Source organism: Physella acuta, unplaced genomic scaffold (genome assembly GCF_028476545.2).
Source record: "Physella acuta isolate Inbredline_101_S28 unplaced genomic scaffold, ASM2847654v3 ptg000228l, whole genome shotgun sequence".
Taxonomy (NCBI): domain Eukaryota; kingdom Metazoa; phylum Mollusca; class Gastropoda; family Physidae; genus Physella; species Physella acuta.
The window spans coordinates 273,979-293,329 of record NW_026731747.1 but is presented as its reverse complement, the minus strand read 5'-3'; the positions used below and the strand labels follow the sequence as shown (position 1 = coordinate 293,329).

The window sequence follows — 19,351 nt, the reverse complement described above, 5'->3', positions numbered from 1 at the left end:
TTTATTATTTTTGCCCTTTAAAAATAAGTCACCTATAGTTATGTTATAAGTATAGGATGAAGTACTGAGGTGTAAAATGATGAAAGCTATTAAAATTTCATGTTCTTTTTGTGCACGATTACAATACTTCCTCAAAACTCTGTATAAGATAAGAGAAAGTAAAAATGTGAATGCAAATTCTGCTGATGTCCAAAAGGACATTATTGTTGGAATAATATAATTAGCATTGACTGATAAAGTTCAGTTTGGTAGGTAAAACACAGATACTGCCTTTATTTATTTTACACACTGAACGTACTGTTTACTAATTATTATTTTAATCAACAACAATTAAGAAATCACTCCTAAATGTACCCTATGTTTACTTTTATCTTTTGGTTTGCGAACAAGCTGGGGTTTTTATAGTCATTCACTAAATTGAATCAGGTGCATCTGCTGGCGCTTGGGCAGGGTTCGATTTTGGGTGATGGGCTATCCTGTGAGCACTATGGGTTTGTGTTTGCTTTGCGTTGTGTTTGTGTTTTCTTTTGTGTTTCTGTGTTGCATTTGTGTTTGTGTTTTTTTGCTTTTGTGTTTGTATTGTGTTTGTTTTTGTGTTGTGTTTGTGTTTTCTTTTGTGTTTAGTTTTGTTTTGTTCCATAGTTAGTACATTTATAAAGATTTCCCGTGAAGGAGCAAGGGTATGCAGCTAGTACATATATATATATATATATATATATATATATATATATATATATATATATATATATATATATATATATATATTTATTTATTTATTTATTTATTTATTTATTTATTTATTTATTTATTTATTTGTGTGTACATTTATGCATTTAAATTTTGTTTAAACAATGTCTATAGCACATAGTTAAATGAGATTATTTATGAATGAATTGTGGAATGAAAGCGTAAGAGTAGTGTATATTTGATGCCAGAAAAAAACCTGTTTTTTTTCTCAAGTTTGGCTCTAAAAGCTGAGTGTACTGAAAGTGGGCACTTTGAAGCAACCATTTGTTACTTTGATCTAACATCAGACATGAGGGGAACCTGCTACTGCTGGGGACCCAATGGTCCAATCTTTGATACACCAGTCACTGATCAGAGTGTTTGTCAAGGTCAGTCTTCTCTTCATAAAACTGTCATCTTCTCTTCATAAAACTGTCATCTTGTCTTTATAAAACTGTCATCTTGTCTTTATAAAACTGTCATCTTGTCTTTATAAAACTGTCATCTTGTCTTCATAAAACTGTCATCTTCTCTTCATAAAACTGTCATCTTGTCTTTATAAAACTGTCATCTTGTCTTCATAAAACTGTCATCTTCTCTTCAACACAGGTTTGATCAAGTCAGCTTGCCCTAGAAAATGTCCATCAGAACTCATCTGTCAGTTTGGGTACACAGTGAAAGATGGTTGCCCTACTTGTGAATGTACAAATCCATGTCTGGTTAGTTAATGCATAGTCAACAAGCTGGTTTATATTCAAATAGGCTGGGTTAGATTCAAACAGGCGGGGTTAGATTCAAATAGGGGACTGGGGTTAGAATAAAACAGGCTGGGTTAGATTCAAATAGGCTGGTTTAGATTCAAACAGGCTTGGTTAGATTCAAATAGGCTGGGTTAGATTCAAATAGGCTGGTTTAGATTCAAACAGGCGAGGTTAGATTCAAATAGGCTGGGTTAGATTCAAATAGGCTGGGTTAGATTCAAACAGGCGGTATTAGATTCAAACAGGCTTGGTTAGATTCAAATAGGCTTGGTTAGATTCAAATAGGCTGGGTTAGATTCAAATAGGCTGGGTTAGATTCAAATAGGCTGGGTTAGATTCAAATAGGCGGGATTAGATTCAAACAGGCAGGATTAGATTCAAGCAATAAATGATACTCAAACTGCATTTGGTTTGTGCCATTAACCCTTATCCTAAACATAATCTTAACTGTGCAAATTTAGAACTAGAAGATGCAGCAACAAACCTATCACCCCTAAAAAAGATTTTTAAAAACATGTTAGATTTAGGCCTAACCTGGCCATTTTAAAAACATGTTAGATTTAGGCCTACCCTGGCCATTTTAAAAACATGTTAGATTTAGGCCTACCCTGGCCATTTTAAAAACATGTTAGATTTAGGCCTACCCTGGCCATTTTAAAAACATGTTAGATTTAGGCCTACCCTGGCCATTTTAAAAACATGTTAGATTTAGGCCTACCCTGTGTATCATTTTGTATCATTAGACCAGATGTCAAGTGTGTATTTTGTATCATTAGACCAGATGTCAAGTGTGTATTTTGTATCATTAGACCAGATGTCAAGTGTGTATTTTGTATCATTAGACCAGATGTCTAATTGAAAAAAGGTGGGACGGAGATTTTTCTCATCAACATGGCAGCCATTTCCAGTCATTGAAACAAAAATGACATCTCAGACAAAATAACATGAAAGGTTGTCTAGAGGTTATTTGAGAGGGACTAAATATTTTCTCCATGAAGGGTTGTCTAGAGGTTATTTGAGAGGAACTAAATATTTTCTCCATGAAGGGTTGTCTAGAGGTTATTTGAGAGAGACTAAATATTTTCTCCATGAAGGGTTGTCTAGAGGTTATTTGAGAGGAACTAAATATTTTCTCCATGAAGGGTTGTCTAGAGGTTATTTGAGAGAGACTAAATATTCTAATGTACATTCTTGTCAACCAGAAGTTTGTGAGCTGTCACATTTTTTCAGTTTACTGCCTGCCAACACGGTACACGATGTATAACAGAGACCAAAGTCTGTCCCAATTCTCCAGGATATACCTGTGTTTTACCTGTCTGCAGGCTAGGTTAGTGGGTCATGACTGTTGGGTTAGTGGGTCATAACTTGGGTTAGTGGGTCATGACTGTAGGGTTAGTGGGTCATGACTTGGGTTAGTGGGTCATAACTTGGGTTAGTGGGTCATGACTTGGGTTAGTGGGTCATGACTTGGGTTAGTGGGTCATGACTGTAGGGTTAGTGGGTCATGACTGTTGGGTTAGTGGGTCATGACTTGGGTTAGTGGGTCATGACTTGGGTTAGTGGGTCATGACTGTAGGGTTAGTGGGTCATAACTTGGGTTAGTGGGTCATGACTTGGGTTAGTGGGTCATGACTGTAGGGTTAGTGGGTCATGACTTGGGTTAGTGGGTCATGACTGTAGGGTTAGTGGGTCATGACTTGGGTTAGTGGGTCATGACTTGGGTTAGTGGGTCATGACTGTTGGGTTAGTGGGTCATGACTTGGGTTAGTGGGTCATGACTTGGGTTAGTGGGTCATGACTTGGGTTAGTGGGTCATGACTTGGGTTAGTGGGTCATGACTTGGGTTAGTGGGTCATGACTTGGGTTAGTGGGTCATGACTGTAGGGTTAGTGGGTCATGACTGTAGGGTTAGTGGGTCATGACTTGGGTTAGTGGGTCATGACTTGGGTTAGTGGGTCATGACTTGGGTTAGTGGGTCATGACTGTAGGGTTAGTGGGTCATGACTGTTGGGTTAGTGGGTCATGACTTGGGTTAGTGGGTCATGACTTGGGTTAGTGGGTCATGACTTGGGTTAGTGGGTCATGACTGTTGGGTTAGTGGGTCATGACTGTATGGTTAGTGGGTCATGACTGTTGGGTTAGTGGGTCATGACTTGGGTTAGTGGGTCATGACTTGGGTTAGTGGGTCATGACTTGGGTTAGTGGGTCATGACTATTGGGTTAGTGGGTCATGACTGTAGGGTTAGTGGGTCATGACTTGGGTTAGTGGGTCATGACTTGGGTTAGTGGGTCATGACTGTTGGGTTAGTGGGTCATGACTGTAGGGTTAGTGGGTCAAGACTTGGGTTAGTGGGTCATGGCTTGGGTTAGTGGGTCATGACTTGGGTTAGTGGGTCATGACTTGGGTTAGTGGGTCATGACTGTAGGGTTAGTGGGTCATGACTTGGGTTAGTGGGTCATGACTTGGGTTAGTGGGTCATGACTTGGGTTAGTGGGTCATGACTGTAGGGTTAGTGGGTCATGACTTGGGTTAGTGGGTCATGACTTGGGTTAGTGGGTCATGACTTGGGTTAGTGGGTCATGACTATTGGGTTAGTGGGTCATGACTGTAGGGTTAGTGGGTCATGACTTGGGTTAGTGGGTCATGACTTGGGTTAGTGGGTCATGACTGTTGGGTTAGTGGGTCATGACTGTTGGGTTAGTGGGTCATGACTGTAGGGTTAGTGGGTCAAGACTTGGGTTAGTGGGTCATGGCTTGGGTTAGTGGGTCATGACTTGGGTTAGTGGGTCATGACTTGGGTTAGTGGGTCATGACTGTAGGGTTAGTGGGTCATGACTTGGGTTAGTGGGTCATGACTTGGGTTAGTGGGTCATGACTTGGGTTAGTGGGTCATGACTGTAGGGTTAGTGGGTCATGACTGTAGGGTTAGTGGGTCATGAATGTTGGGTTAGTGGGTCATGACTTGGGTTAGTGGGTCATGACTGTTGGGTTAGTGGGTCATGACTGTTGGGTTAGTGGGTCATGACTGTTGGGTTAGTGGGTCATGAATGTTGGGTTAGTGGGTCATGACTTGGGTTAGTGGGTCATGACTGTAGGGTTAGTGGGTCATGACTGTAGGGTTAGTGGGTCATGAATGTTGGGTTAGTGGGTCATGACTTGGGTTAGTGGGTCATGACTTGGGTTAGTGGGTCATGACTTGGGTTAGTGGGTCATGACTGTAGGGTTAGTGGGTCATGACTTGGGTTAGTGGGTCATGACTGTAGGGTTAGTGGGTCATGACTTGGGTTAGTGGGTCATGACTTGGGTTAGTGGGTCATGACTTGGGTTAGTGGGTCATGACTGTTGGGTTAGTGGGTCATGACTGTAGGGTTAGTGGGTCATGACTTGGGTTAGTGGGTCATGACTTGGGTTAGTGGGTCATGACTGTAGGGTTAATGGGTCATGACTGTTGGGTTAGTGGGTCATGACTGTTGGGTTAGTGGGTCATGACTTGGGTTAGTGGGTCATGACTGTTGGGTTAGTGGGTCATGACTGTTGGGTTAGTGGGTCATGACTGTTGGGTTAGTGGGTCATGAATGTTGGGTTAGTGGGTCATGACTTGGGTTAGTGGGTCATGACTGTAGGGTTAGTGGGTCATGACTGTAGGGTTAGTGGGTCATGAATGTTGGGTTAGTGGGTCATGACTTGGGTTAGTGGGTCATGACTTGGGTTACTGGGTCATGACTGTTGGGTTAGTGGGTCATGACTGTTGGGTTAGTGGGTCATGACTGTAGGGTTAGTGGGTCATGACTTGGGTTATTGGGTTATGGCTGTGCCATATACCTATTATATTTTTGTATACAAATTGTTCTCAAACTTTTATTTGTGACAGTTGAAAAGCCTGGAGTGTGTCCATTTATGAGTTTTGTCCAAGAACCGTCTGGCGCCAACCCATCCTGTGAGGATCAATGTTTAGATGACAGTGATTGTCATGGCAACACAAAATGCTGTGGGGCGTGTCCTGCTACGTGTGTAGAACCAAAAAGTGAGCGTTTAAGTTTTTATCCAGGCCGTATGAATGTGTCTGTCTCGTATGCATTACTACAAATGGCTCTAGTGCCACGCCCCCAGCACACCCTCTGGCTCTAGTGTGGCTTAATCCACGCCTCAACATTTGATATGTTAGAATAGCTGATACCACAGGCTGATATTTCAATGACACCACACATAGTGGGATTTAGGACCAAATTATGACACCACACATTGTGGGATTTAGGACCAAATTATGACACCACACATAGTGGGACTTAGGACCAAATTATGACACCACACAGTGGGATTTAGGACCAAATTATGACACCACACATAGTGGGATTTAGGACCAAATTATGACACCACACATAGTGGGATTTAGGACCAAATTATGACACAGCACAAAAGTGGGATTTAGCACCAAACTGATGACACCACACATAGTGGGATTTAGGACCAAATTATGACACCGCACAAAAGTGGGATTTAGCACCAAACTGATGACACCACACATAGTGGGATTTAGGACCAAATTATGACACTGCACAAAAGTGGGATTTAGCACCAAACTGATGACACCACACATAGTGGGATTTAGGACCAAATTATGACACCACACATAGTGGGATTTAGGACCAAATTATGACACCCCACAAAAGTGGGATTTAGGACCAAATTATGACACCAGACAAAAGTGGGATTTAGCACCAAACAAATGACAACACATAAAACTGGGATTTATCACCAAACTGATGACACCACACATAGTGGGATTTAGGACCAAATTATGACACCGCACAAAAGTGGGATTTAGCACCAAACTGATGACACCACACATAGTGGGATTTAGGACCAAATTATGACACCGCACAAAAATGGGATTTAGCACCAAACTGATGACACCACACATAGTGGGATTTAGGACCAAATTATGACACCGCACAAAAGTGGGATTTAGCACCAAACTGATGACACCACACATAGTGGGATTTAGGACCAAATTATGACACCGCACAAAAGTGGGATTTACCACCAAATTATGACACCGCACAAAAGTGGGATTTAGCACCAAACTGATGACACCACACATAGTGGGATTTAGGACCAAATTATGACACCGCACAAAAGTGGGATTTAGCACCAAATTATGACAACACATAAAACTGGGATTTATCACCAAACTGATGACACCACACATAGTGGGATTTAGGACCAAATTATGACACCGCACAAAAGTGGGATTTAGCACCAAACAAATGGCAACACATAAAACTGGGATTTATCACCAAACTGATGACATCACACATAGTGGGATTTAGGACCAAATTATGCACCGCACAAAAGTGGGATTTAGGACCAAATTATGACACCACACAAAAGTGGGATTTAGCACCAAACAAATGACAACACATAAAACTGGGATTTATCACCAAACTGATGACATCACACATAGTGGGATTTAGGACCAAATTATGACACCGCACAAAAGTGGGATTTAGGACCAAATTATGACACCACACATAGTGGGATTTAGGACCAAATTATGACACCGCACAAAAGTGGGATTTAGCACCAAACAAATGACAACACATAAAACTGGGATTTATCACCAAACTGATGACATCACACATAGTGGGATTTAGAACCAAATTATGACACCGCACAAAAGTGGGATTTAGCACCAAACAAATGGCAACACATAAAACTGGGATTTATCACCAAACTGATGACATCACACATAGTGGGATTTAGAACCAAATTATGACACCGCACAAAAGTGGGATTTAATACCAAACTAATGACAACACACAATAGTGGGATTTATCACCAAACAAACGACATTACACAAAAGTGGGATTTAGCACCAAACTAATGACACCACACAAAAGTGGGACTTACATCAATCTTTTTAAATACCTTGCACCTGTTTGAAAGATACATTCAATTGTAATTCAATTCCTTCTTCTTAGCATCAATTCTAAAGATTACAAATGTTTAATATAGAGATTGGATATTATCAGTAGGTTTTAATTAGTTGCATGAGTTCAAGTTAGGTCACAAGATGCTTTGTAGATCTAGGGTTAGTGTTAGGGTTAGTATTAGGGTTAGTGTTAGGATTAGGGTTAGTGTTAGGGTTAGGGTTAGTGTTAGTGTTAGGATTAGTGTTAGGGTTAGTATTAGGATTAGTGTTAGAACATAGTTATAAAATGAGTGAAGCCTGGTTAATACATGTTTTTAAGGTTTTATTAAAAAAAAATAAAACCTGGGTTATTATTTGATCTAATAATTTGCTCTGCTGACCTATAACCTACAGAGTCATGGACTTGTCAAGATGCAAGGTTGCTGGCACTAAAGTATGTAGAGGAGAGCCTAGAAGCCAGGAAGCAACTGTTAAACAACAGTCATATGGACACATCAGCTCAAAGTAGAAGAGTTCTGCGCATGGAAACATTCTGGATCCCAGACTGCGATGGAGACTTCTTTAAGCCACTTCAGGTCATTCAAAGAATAGTTTATTTCTTACTGGCTATATGACTATATCTACCTCCCTAGGCTTATATATTAAATTATATTGTCAGTGCAAGTCCGGCTAAACCCAGACTGGTTAAACCCTAACCTTAGTCTTAGACTAAAATAAAATAAAAAAAGCTAATAGTTATCAAATTTATTAAACAAAGAGCAATGGAACCAAATATCAAAAAACATAATTTAAAAAAGACTAAAAGGAACAATTAAATACTAAACAAAACACGACCAAACAATCGGACAGAACTTAAGAACACACAACTTTCACAACTTTCGATGGAATATTTCAAACCTTCGATGCCTCAGATGGTTGAGCTTTCTGACCGACAGACAGCTTTCTGACCGACAGACAGCTTTCCTCATCTCCTACAGCAATCGAAAAGCTTTGCAACATCTGCACCAAACACACTTGTCAAGCAAACAAAACATCCAACCAAACACTAAACAAACAAAACATCCAAAACAAAACATACAAAACAGTACATAAAAAACACCCAGCCAAGTTGCCAATGCAACCTCGCTCAGACACAAAGAACCCACCACACACAGTGTATTCTGCCTAGCCCATCCTCGCTCACTTTCAAGTAAGAAGAAAAGGCTGAAACTCCTGCATTACCGGCTTAAATAGTCAGTAAGCGGAAGTAACATTCTCACTAAAATATCAGTAAGTGGAAGTAACATTCTCACTAAAATAGTCAGTAAGCGGAAGTAACATTCTCACTAAAATATCAGTAAGTGGAAGTAACATTCTCACTAAAATAGTCAGTAAGCGGAAGTAACATTCTCACTTAAATAGTCAGTAAGTGGAAGTAACATCCTCACTAAAATATCAGTAAGTGGAAGTAACATTCTCACTAAAATAGTCAGTAAGCGGAAGTAACATTCTCACTTAAATAGTCAGTAAGTGGAAGTAACATTCTCACTTAAATAGTCAGTAAGTGGAAGTAACATTCTCACTTAAATAGTCAGTAAGTGGAAGTAACATTCTCACTAAAATAGTCATTAAGTGGAAGTAACATTCTCACTTAAATAGTCAGTAAGTGGAAGTAACATTCTCACTAAAATATCAGTAAGCGGAAGTAACATTCCCACTAAAATATCACACAAAATAATTAAAAACAAATAAACCAATCACCTGCTCATATATCTATATCTATATCTATATCTATATCTATATCTATATCTATATCTATATATATATATATATATATATATATATATATATATATATATATATATATATATATATACATATCTATATCTATACCTATACCTATATACCTATATATATATATATATATATGTTACGGTCAAAGCCCGAAGTGCGGCCAAACCCCGGAATGGCCGGCCAATGCGCGGATTGGCCGGCTCTCTTGGCCAAAGCCCGAAGAACTTAGAACTAAGATTGTATTTCGTACATTGGCCGGCCAATGCGCGCATTGGCCGGGATGTCCTGGCCAATGTTCTATCTAGACTAAGTTGTGATGATTGCGTTTTCATTATTCTGTGTGCGGTTTCATTGTGAGTAACGTATTGTTTAGCTCTTGTTTGTATAGCATTCTATATGCAAGGCGACATGGATCAAAAGGGCCGTCAGACCGTGAGACAGACATAGCAGATGGCTGTCAAAAGATAAAAATGTAAATCCATGTTAGTTTCCATATATGGGCTACAACTGTATGTGACAGCCTCCTCCATGATGACGAGGTGAGACAATCATCAAAGAACAAATCAAAGACAGTCGGCGTCACCGACCACGTGCAACAAGACGGAACGTTCAAAAGACTTTGCCGCGTTCCTTGTAAGTTCCAAACCTTTGATATTTAAAGAATTTAACTCAAGATGCCAAGTAGATCTTATTGATATGCAAAGTAACCCAGACGGCAAATACAAGTTTATACTCAGTTACCAGAATCATTTAACCAAGTTCATATTGTTGCGAGCTTTGGAAACCAAAAGAGCAGAAGAAGTTACTTACCAGCTGCTGGATATCTTCACGACTATTGGTGCCCCAAGTGTGCTTTAATCAGATAATTGAAGAGAATTTGTGAATCAAGTTATTTCTGAACTAAAGAACATGTGGCCTGAACTTAAACTAGTTCACTGAAAACCAAGGCATAGCCAAAGCCGAGGTTCAGTCGAACGTGCCAACCAAGATGTTCAAAACATGATGATGACATGGATGCAAACAAATTGGGCTGAGAGTCTCAAATTCATTCAATTTATGAAAAAATCGTTCTTTTCATCAAGGAATCCAACAATCACCATACGAAGCCTTGTTTAGATGCAAAGCAAAAGTGGGACTTAGCACTTCAAATCTACCAAGAGAGGCTCTCAATAAAATAGTTACTGAGAAAGATCTTGAGAACATTGAACAAGAAATGGAGGTTGCCATAAATGGAACTACATCCTCAGCTAACACAAAACATCTGCTGCCGTGGCGGAACGTCCAGACCAGTTGCGTGACAATAATGTGGCCAACAGATTCTGTATAGTTTGTGAAAAACATTGTAGTGCAGCTCATTCTTTTGGATCCTGTGGCAACAATGTCCATGCTATGTGTGGAATACCCAATGAAACAGACGAAGGGTACGGAGGGAACATTACCTGCAGATTGTGTCACAACAAACAAGACATCATGGAACACAGATCAGCAGCTCATACTGGCTTGCAAACTCAAGGTGCTAAGATGCTTAAAACATCAAATACAAAATTTAAAGATGGTGAAGTGGGTGACAATGTACGTATCCGTTTTCCAGATGTTGACATAGGTCACGTCGATCCCCGAAGCGTGATTGCAGTTGTCATGAGCGTCGAAGGCGGTTTCTACAAATTAGGAACGGAACATGGTGTTCTAAAACAACTGTATGCTAGAAATGAGTTTTCAATTCTTCACCAAAAACTGCTCTTATTGTCGTCAGTTGGCACTGAGGAAAAATCACTACGAACCATCGCATCTTCACAATCATTGACTGGGGGCCAAGGCTACACATCGCTGCAATTGCACAACTAAGTGCACAACAAATCGCTGCAAGTGTAAAATTAACAAGCTGCTATGTAATTCTAAATGCCATAAAAGTTCAACTTGTTGTAACAAATGATGATATTGATAGATTGAGACTATAGTACAATAAAAAATTTGAATATTTCTGTCATTTACTTTAATTAACAATCAATAAAGACTTAATTTCATGATCCTTACGGCATAAAAAAAAAACCAAAATCATGATCTTCTAATTCGGACTTTGGCCGGTCGTCCCTAGCCAGATGATCTTCTAATTAAGACTTTGGCCGGTCCACCATGGCCAGTCCGCGGACTGGCCGGCCAAAGGCCGAAATCAAGCAAAGTTTCGAACTTTGACCGACCTATGGGAGGCGATATTGGCCAATGCGCAGATTGGCCGGCCAATCCTAGCATTGGCCGACTTCGGGCTTTGACCGTAACATATATATATATATATATATATATATATATATATATATATATATATATATATATATATATATATATATACATATCTATATCTATACCTATACCTATACCTATATACCTATATATATATATATATATATATATATATATATATATATATATATATATATATATATATATATATATATATATATATATATATACATATCTATATCTATATATATACCTATACCTATATAGATATAGGTATAGGTCAGTGGCGGAACTAGAAAAATAGGGCCACCCCGCAAAAAATTCTTTTGGGCCCCCATATGGCAGAGGCGTAGCGACCCTTCCCGTAGACCGGGGACAAACTTTCGATTTACACCCCCCCCCCCCTCAAACTTTCGATTTGCACCCCCCCCCCCTCAAACTTTCGATTTGCACACCCCCCCTCAAACTTTCGATTTGCACCCCCCCTTGCTACACCTCTACCATATATATATATAAATTAAGGTCGGTCGGATGTGGGCCCCTAAACTGCCCTGGGCCCCCCCGCACTGCGGGGTCTGGCGGCACTGTAGTTCCGCTCCTGGTATAGGTATAGATATAGATATAGATATAGATATAGATATATAGATGTATATAGATGTATATAGATGTATATAGATGTATATAGATGTATATAGATGTATATAGATGTATATAGACATAGATATATATAGATATATATATTCAAGTAGGATATATATTGTTATGTAAGATATAAGCCTTGTCAATTACCCACATCAATATATTTCCCTTGACCTTACATACAGCAGGTGTATTACCTCCATATTAAAATACACCTTGCTCCTAAACTGGAATAAGAGATTACAGCTTATCTGGCAGTAGGAGATTAGCACCTACCCCAAGACTGAGAAGATTTTAACCCTAACTCAAGACTGTCAAGATTTTAACCATTGTAAAATCATGTGTTTTCATAACATTACAGAGAATGTCTTAACATGGTAGAGTTTTAAAAAGTTTGTTCTATAGCTGACCAAATGTTCAAAACTTTTTTATCTTTTAGTGTATGACCCCCATAAAAGGGGACACTGGGTTTACTGACCCCTGCTTATGTGTTGACCAACTTGGGAACATCATAAGTGGATCCCAAGCCAACAAGTCAGAAGCAAATTCCTGCAGGGTCAAACCAAACTTTTGCCCATTGCCAGTTGGAAGAGAGAGGACAAATGAAGAATGTCTGGCTGACCTAGATTGTCTAGGGGAAGACAAATGCTGCTACACTGGGGTCACTGGGGTCTGCACTAGGCCTGTTGACAAGTTGCTGACGTTCCCTGACAAGTTGTTGACAAACCTGTGTCAAGGTCAACCAAGTGTCTGTGAAAGTAAGTTCAAAAATAGCCAAAGAGTTAATTTCAAATTTAGGCTACACAAAACAAGAAGAAACTAGATTGAATCAAATAGTCCTTTTGCTTTTGACCAGAGTCTTGGGGGGGGGGGGGGGGGGGGGCTACAATCTAGCTCTAAATGTAATCATGTTGTAAACTAAATTAAATCTAGATTTAGAGTGACCGGCTACACTAGGTAGACATAGAATCTAGAATCTACTTATTTAATTAAATTTAATTACAAAACAAATTAAATTTAATTACAAAACAAATTAAATTTAATTACAAAACAAATTAAATTTAATTACAAAACAAATTTAATTTAATTACAAAATTTAGCCCTGAGGGTAATAAATTACATAAGAGATGCTATCTCTGGTTGGCTGAGATCTAAGAGCAGCAATCCATGTTACCTACAAAGAGATCACGTTTTATGATGGGTTAGAAACAAGTGGGGGCTCGGTATCATGGAAGTGAGAAATTTTGAAGGGAGGGCAGTGGTACCGATTCCTCTTTGGTCTCCACCCTGCTGGACCATGATGATAGTAAATTTCATAACATACCATCTCTACTGGGCTGAGAACAATAATCCATGTTACCTACAAAGAGATGAAATTCTATGGTGGGCTAGAAATGGGTGGGAGTTGGGTATACGTAGGTAAGACATTTTAAGGGAAAGTGGTAAAGTAAAGTTTCCCTTTCAAACCTGACGGTCTATGGGGCAAGTGAAGTAGAGTTCACTTGTTTCTGTGACCTCGGCATATGAAGAGATAGTGTGGTCAGCACTATGCCCAGCAGCCTTTACTTTCCCTAACGTGAGTTATTAATTGCCCATCAGAGTTGGGTGGACTCAGGGACGGTCTACTGACTTGAGCCCGGATTCGATCTCCAGACTTACTGGTTAGCAGTCCAGCTCTCTAATTTTAAGGGGGTAGCATCAGTATATTGTGTCAGAACACTTCCCTGCTGGACCACAAGGGCCATAAATTACATAACATGCTACCCAGACTGGCTGAGATCTAAGAACAGCAGTGGTTGTTACCTCAGAAGAAGATAAGCAGTTTTATTGGGGGGTTTGTAGGAGTTAAGTGGTCTCACATTTGTTACTGTAGTGTAGATCTATTGCTACTAGTTCTTGTACTGAACTAGAGAATCTAGAATCTATACTAACTTGATGTAAATTATCTATATTATATTACTGCATTTTATGTCAACACGAATATAAGGATCTTCAATTCCTAAAAGTTTTTTTTTAGCGTATTGTTCCTGTTCTGTGTTTGCGAGGCTCTTAACATATGATGAGCACATTTTTAGATCACGTGTTTGCAAGGACTCTATACAGTAGGACTACACAAAACAAAAAGAAGCTAGATTGAATCTAATAGAATACAGTAGGACTACACAAATAATATAATATATAATTATAAAGAGGGCCTATCTATTGAAAACTAAATGAAATGAAATCTTGTTTTATTTTTAGATAATTCAACTTGTGTGAACCAATGGGTGAGGGATGGTGTCATATGTCAGTGCTCTCAATCTTGGCATGGCCCATTTTGTCAGCAGAATGGCTCTCTACCTACACAGACAGTCTGTCAGAGAAAGGCAATGGCTCACAAAGTTTTGCTCAGCCAGCTCCAAGAGGAAACTTCTCAAGGGATTACTGCCTTGTTGGACATGCACTATTCCAATTACAAAGTAGAGCATTTGTATTCATTATTTATCGATCTTCAAATAGGTAGATCTATATCAATAAATCTAATCACAGTCATGAGATTCTGTATAACAACTGTGTCATTTCAGAGTGAAGTCTTGCCAATGGTAGAGTTGAAATGCCTTGACAATGGAGACTTTGCTCCAACCCAATGCGTCACTTTCATCAGCATCTTCAATCTGACAGCTCTCCCACCCAGGCAGTGTTTCTGTGTCAACCAGCATGGGGAGGAACTTCCAGGAACCAGACTTTCTGACCAGCGGCCATTCTGTGGAGGTTAGATCAGCCATAGATATTTATATTACTACCATTGATGTTTATATTGCTACCATTGATGTTTATATTGCTACCATTGATGTTTATATTGCTACCATTGATGTTTATATTGCTGCCATAGATGTTTATATTGCTGCCATAGATGTTTATATTGCTACCATTGATGTTTATATTGCTACCATTGATGTTTATATTGCTACCATTGATGTTTATATTGCTACCATTGATGTTTATATTGCTGCCATAGATGTTTATATTGCTACCATTGATGTTTATATTGCTACCATTGATGTTTATATTGCTGCCGTAGATGTTTATATTGTACCATAGATATTTATATTGCTACCATTGATGTTTATATTGCTACCATTGATGTTTATATTGCTACCATTGATGTTTATATTGCTACCATTGATGTTTATATTGCTACCATTGATGTTTATATTGCTACCATTGATGTTTATATTGCTACCATTGATGTTTATATTGCTACCATTGATGTTTATATTGCTGCCATTGATGTTTATATTGTACCATAGATATTTATATTGCTACCATTGATGTTTATATTGCTACCATAGATATTTATATTGCTACCATAGATGTTTATATTGCTACCATTGATGTTTATATTGCTACCATTGATGTTTATATTGCTGCCATAGATGTTTATATTGCTGCCATAGATGTTTATATTGCTACCATTGATGTTTATATTGCTACCATTGATGTTTATATTGCTACCATTGATGTTTATATTGCTGCCATAGATGTTTATATTGCTGCCATAGATGTTTATATTGCTACCATTGATGTTTATATTGCTACCATTGATGTTTATATTGCTACCATTGATGTTTATATTGCTACCATTGATGTTTATATTGCTGCCATAGATGTTTATATTGCTACCATAGATGTTTATATTGCTACCATTGATGTTTATATTGCTGCCGTAGATGTTTATATTGTACCATAGATATTTATATTGCTACCATTGATGTTTATATTGCTACCATTGATGTTTATATTGCTACCATTGATGTTTATATTGCTACCATTGATGTTTATATTGCTACCATTGATGTTTATATTGCTACCATTGATGTTTATATTGCTACCATTGATGTTTATATTGCTACCATTGATGTTTATATTGCTGCCATTGATGTTTATATTGTACCATAGATATTTATATTGCTACCATTGATGTTTATATTGCTACCATAGATATTTATATTGCTACCATAGATGTTTATATTGCTACCATTGATGTTTATATTGCTACCATTGATGTTTATATTGCTGCCATAGATGTTTATATTGCTGCCATAGATGTTTATATTGCTACCATTGATGTTTATATTGCTACCATTGATGTTTATATTGCTACCATTGATGTTTATATTGCTACCATTGATGTTTATATTGCTGCCATAGATGTTTATATTGCTGCCATAGATGTTTATATTGCTACCATTGATGTTTATATTGCTACCATTGATGTTTATATTGCTACCATTGATGTTTATATTGCTACCATTGATGTTTATATTGCTGCCATAGATGTTTATATTGCTACCATTGATGTTTATATTGCTACCATTGATGTTTATATTGCTGCCGTAGATGTTTATATTGTACCATAGATATTTATATTGCTACCATTGATGTTTATATTGCTACCATTGATGTTTATATTGCTACCATTGATGTTTATATTGCTACCATTGATGTTTATATTGCTACCATTGATGTTTATATTGCTACCATTGATGTTTATATTGCTACCATTGATGTTTATATTGCTACCATTGATGTTTATATTGCTGCCATTGATGTTTATATTGTACCATAGATATTTATATTGCTACCATTGATGTTTATATTGCTACCATAGATATTTATATTGCTACCATAGATGTTTATATTGCTACCATTGATGTTTATATTGCTACCATTGATGTTTATATTGCTGCCATTGATGTTTATATTGTACCATAGATATTTATATTGCTACCATTGATGTTTATATTGCTACCATAGATATTTATATTGCTACCATTGATGTTTATATTGCTACCATAGATGTTTATATTGCTACCATAGATATTTATATTGCTACCATTGATGTTTATATTGCTACCATAGATGTTTATATTGCTACCGTAGATATTTATATTGTACCATAGATATTTATATTGGTGTAATAGATTGAGATAATTGTGAGGTCAAGGGAACTCACTCTTCTGTATTAGTATTATATTTATATTGTTTATCTTTAAACCTTTTTCACCAACTAATTTCAAGACTTTATCTAGTGTTTTAAGATGTTCAGTGTCATTCTTACCAGTTATGTACACATTGTCAAAGTACACACAAACATTTGGAATATCCTTAAAAATACTGTTCATGACAGCTTGGAAAATTCCAGGGCTGGATGATATGCCAAAACATAGTCTTTCATATTGGTAGAGTCCTTTATGTGTGTTTATTGTCGTATAGACTTTTGAATCTGGATGCAGTTCTAGTTGAGTGTAAGCATGACTAAAGTCTAATTCAGTGAATTTGTCTCCTCCTGCCAAATTCAAAGAGATTTCCTCAATGTTAGGTATAGGGTACCTATTTAGCTCTATTTGCTTATTCAGTGTAGTTTTATAATCTCCACAAATTCTTATAGAACCATCCTTCTTTAACACTGGCACAATGGGCGACGCCCAATCGGAATAGTCTACCTTCTTTATAATGCCATTAGATTCCAATCTACTTAGCTCATTTTCAATTTTATTCCTCATTGCATAAGGTGGAACTCTAGCTTTGCAGTATCTTGGATTTGTGTCTTTAATGCTTAACTTCACTGTTCTATCATTTAGTAATCCAGAGTTACCAAAAACACATTTATTTTCAGATATAACTCTATCTAGTGAAGTAAGACTAGATTCTTTTACATTCTTCAATGAACAAATACTCTCCCAATTTAACTTAAGATCACTTAACCAGTTCCTACCTAGTAATGGTGGTCCATTTCCTTCAACCACAAGAAGGGGAAGTTTAACACTTTGACCATTATAACTTACATGAACCATACACTCTCCTATTACCGGAACATTGTCACCAGTGTATGTTGTTAGACACTTGTGACATGGCTGTAGAGGCACTGATCCTCCTGTGACAGCGTCAAAATCTTTCTTTGTTATGACTGTTAGAGATGCTCCAGTGTCAAGTTGGAAGCTGATGCTCTTACCGTTGATATAAACTGGTACATTGATGGGAGCATGACTTATTGATTTCACAGAGAATAGGTTGAAATCCGGCTGCGAATCAGTTTGAGCATTTTCACAGGTAGAGTGGTTCATTGGTTGGGTTAGGTAGTCTTGGTGAGAGTTAACAAAGTGCTGCCTTTGGTTGCGGTACTGTCTTGACTGGCTAGATTTAGCAACAGACGAAGACTTTGCAAAGCAGGCCTTAGCAATGTGACCTTGCTTACTGCACTTATAACAAGTTGCAGACTTGAACTTGCATCGATGAGATGCATGGGGACCTTTGCATCGATGACATTTTTGATAATTATTACTAGATTTAGATCTAGGATTTGAACGTGCAGGCTGTTTAGCATAAGTTGGAATGCTCTGATGGGGTTGGTGTTTGTTGACTAACCTGCTGTTTACTGCATGGATCCCTGAAGGCGTTAGAGATTTCGCCGCATCTGATGACTGCTGGAATGACATTGCAAGTTGTATTGCTTTTTCCAATTTTAGATCTGACTCGAGCAGCAACTTTCTTTGAATATCAGGGCTGTTTACACCTGTCACAAACTTTTCACATAATCTGTCAGACAGCGTGTCTCCGAATTCACAAAATTCACTTAAATGACGTAAAGCAGCAACATATTCTGATATTGACTCGTTTGGTTGACGAGTCCTACTGTCAAATCTAGCTCGACATAGAAACTTTGATGGGGTAGGCGCATGGTGGTCTGTTAGCAATTTGCTCAGCTCGTTAAAGCTCTTGGTAGTTAGACTAGCTGGTGCGCATAAGTCCTTTAGTAGCCTAAATTGTTGAGGCCCTATGACTGTTAACAAAACAGCTCTCTTTTTGGCTTCTATCGTCACGTTGTTTGCTTCAAGGTAAAAGCTTAACCTATCTAGGTAATCCTGAATGATTTCATCATTCGCATCAAATTCTTTTGTTTGGCCATACAGCGCCATTATTCTAGAAATACTTAGCTAATAAGCTCTAGCAAACCTCTTTTTTGCGTAAGTAGGTGCTCTTTCTAGTAGATCTTTATCCTCGTCGCCAGATATAATAGATTGACGATAGAAGCATGTGGTTGTATATAAAGTTTATTGGGTCTAACTACATGATGGTACCACACAGAGAGGACGGAAGGAAGTACAATGCACAAGGGACATCACTCAAGATAACAATATAAATATAATACTAATACAGAAGAGTGAGTTCCCTTGACCTCACAATTATCTCAATCTATTACAATTGGTACCTTAGATGTTTATATTGCTACCGTACATG

At 38.1% G+C, this 19,351-nt stretch overlaps 1 protein-coding gene across 4 annotated transcripts in view; it reads left to right on the top strand.

Moving 5' to 3' along the window:
• Positions 1 to 19,351, top strand: part of LOC131938024 (uncharacterized) — a 141,145-nt gene that overhangs the window by 78,836 nt on the left and 42,958 nt on the right. For all 4 annotated transcript variants that reach the window (XM_059295841.1, XM_059295839.1, XM_059295838.1 and 1 more), the window contains exons 41-48: positions 961 to 1,115; positions 1,336 to 1,445; positions 2,718 to 2,814; positions 5,360 to 5,512; positions 7,814 to 7,995; positions 12,510 to 12,828; positions 14,312 to 14,529; positions 14,635 to 14,821. In XM_059295841.1, coding sequence (XP_059151824.1) covers positions 961 to 1,115; positions 1,336 to 1,445; positions 2,718 to 2,814; positions 5,360 to 5,512; positions 7,814 to 7,995; positions 12,510 to 12,828; positions 14,312 to 14,529; positions 14,635 to 14,821 — 1,421 coding nt within the window. The remainder of the gene's footprint in view (positions 1 to 960; positions 1,116 to 1,335; positions 1,446 to 2,717; positions 2,815 to 5,359; positions 5,513 to 7,813; positions 7,996 to 12,509; positions 12,829 to 14,311; positions 14,530 to 14,634; positions 14,822 to 19,351) is intronic.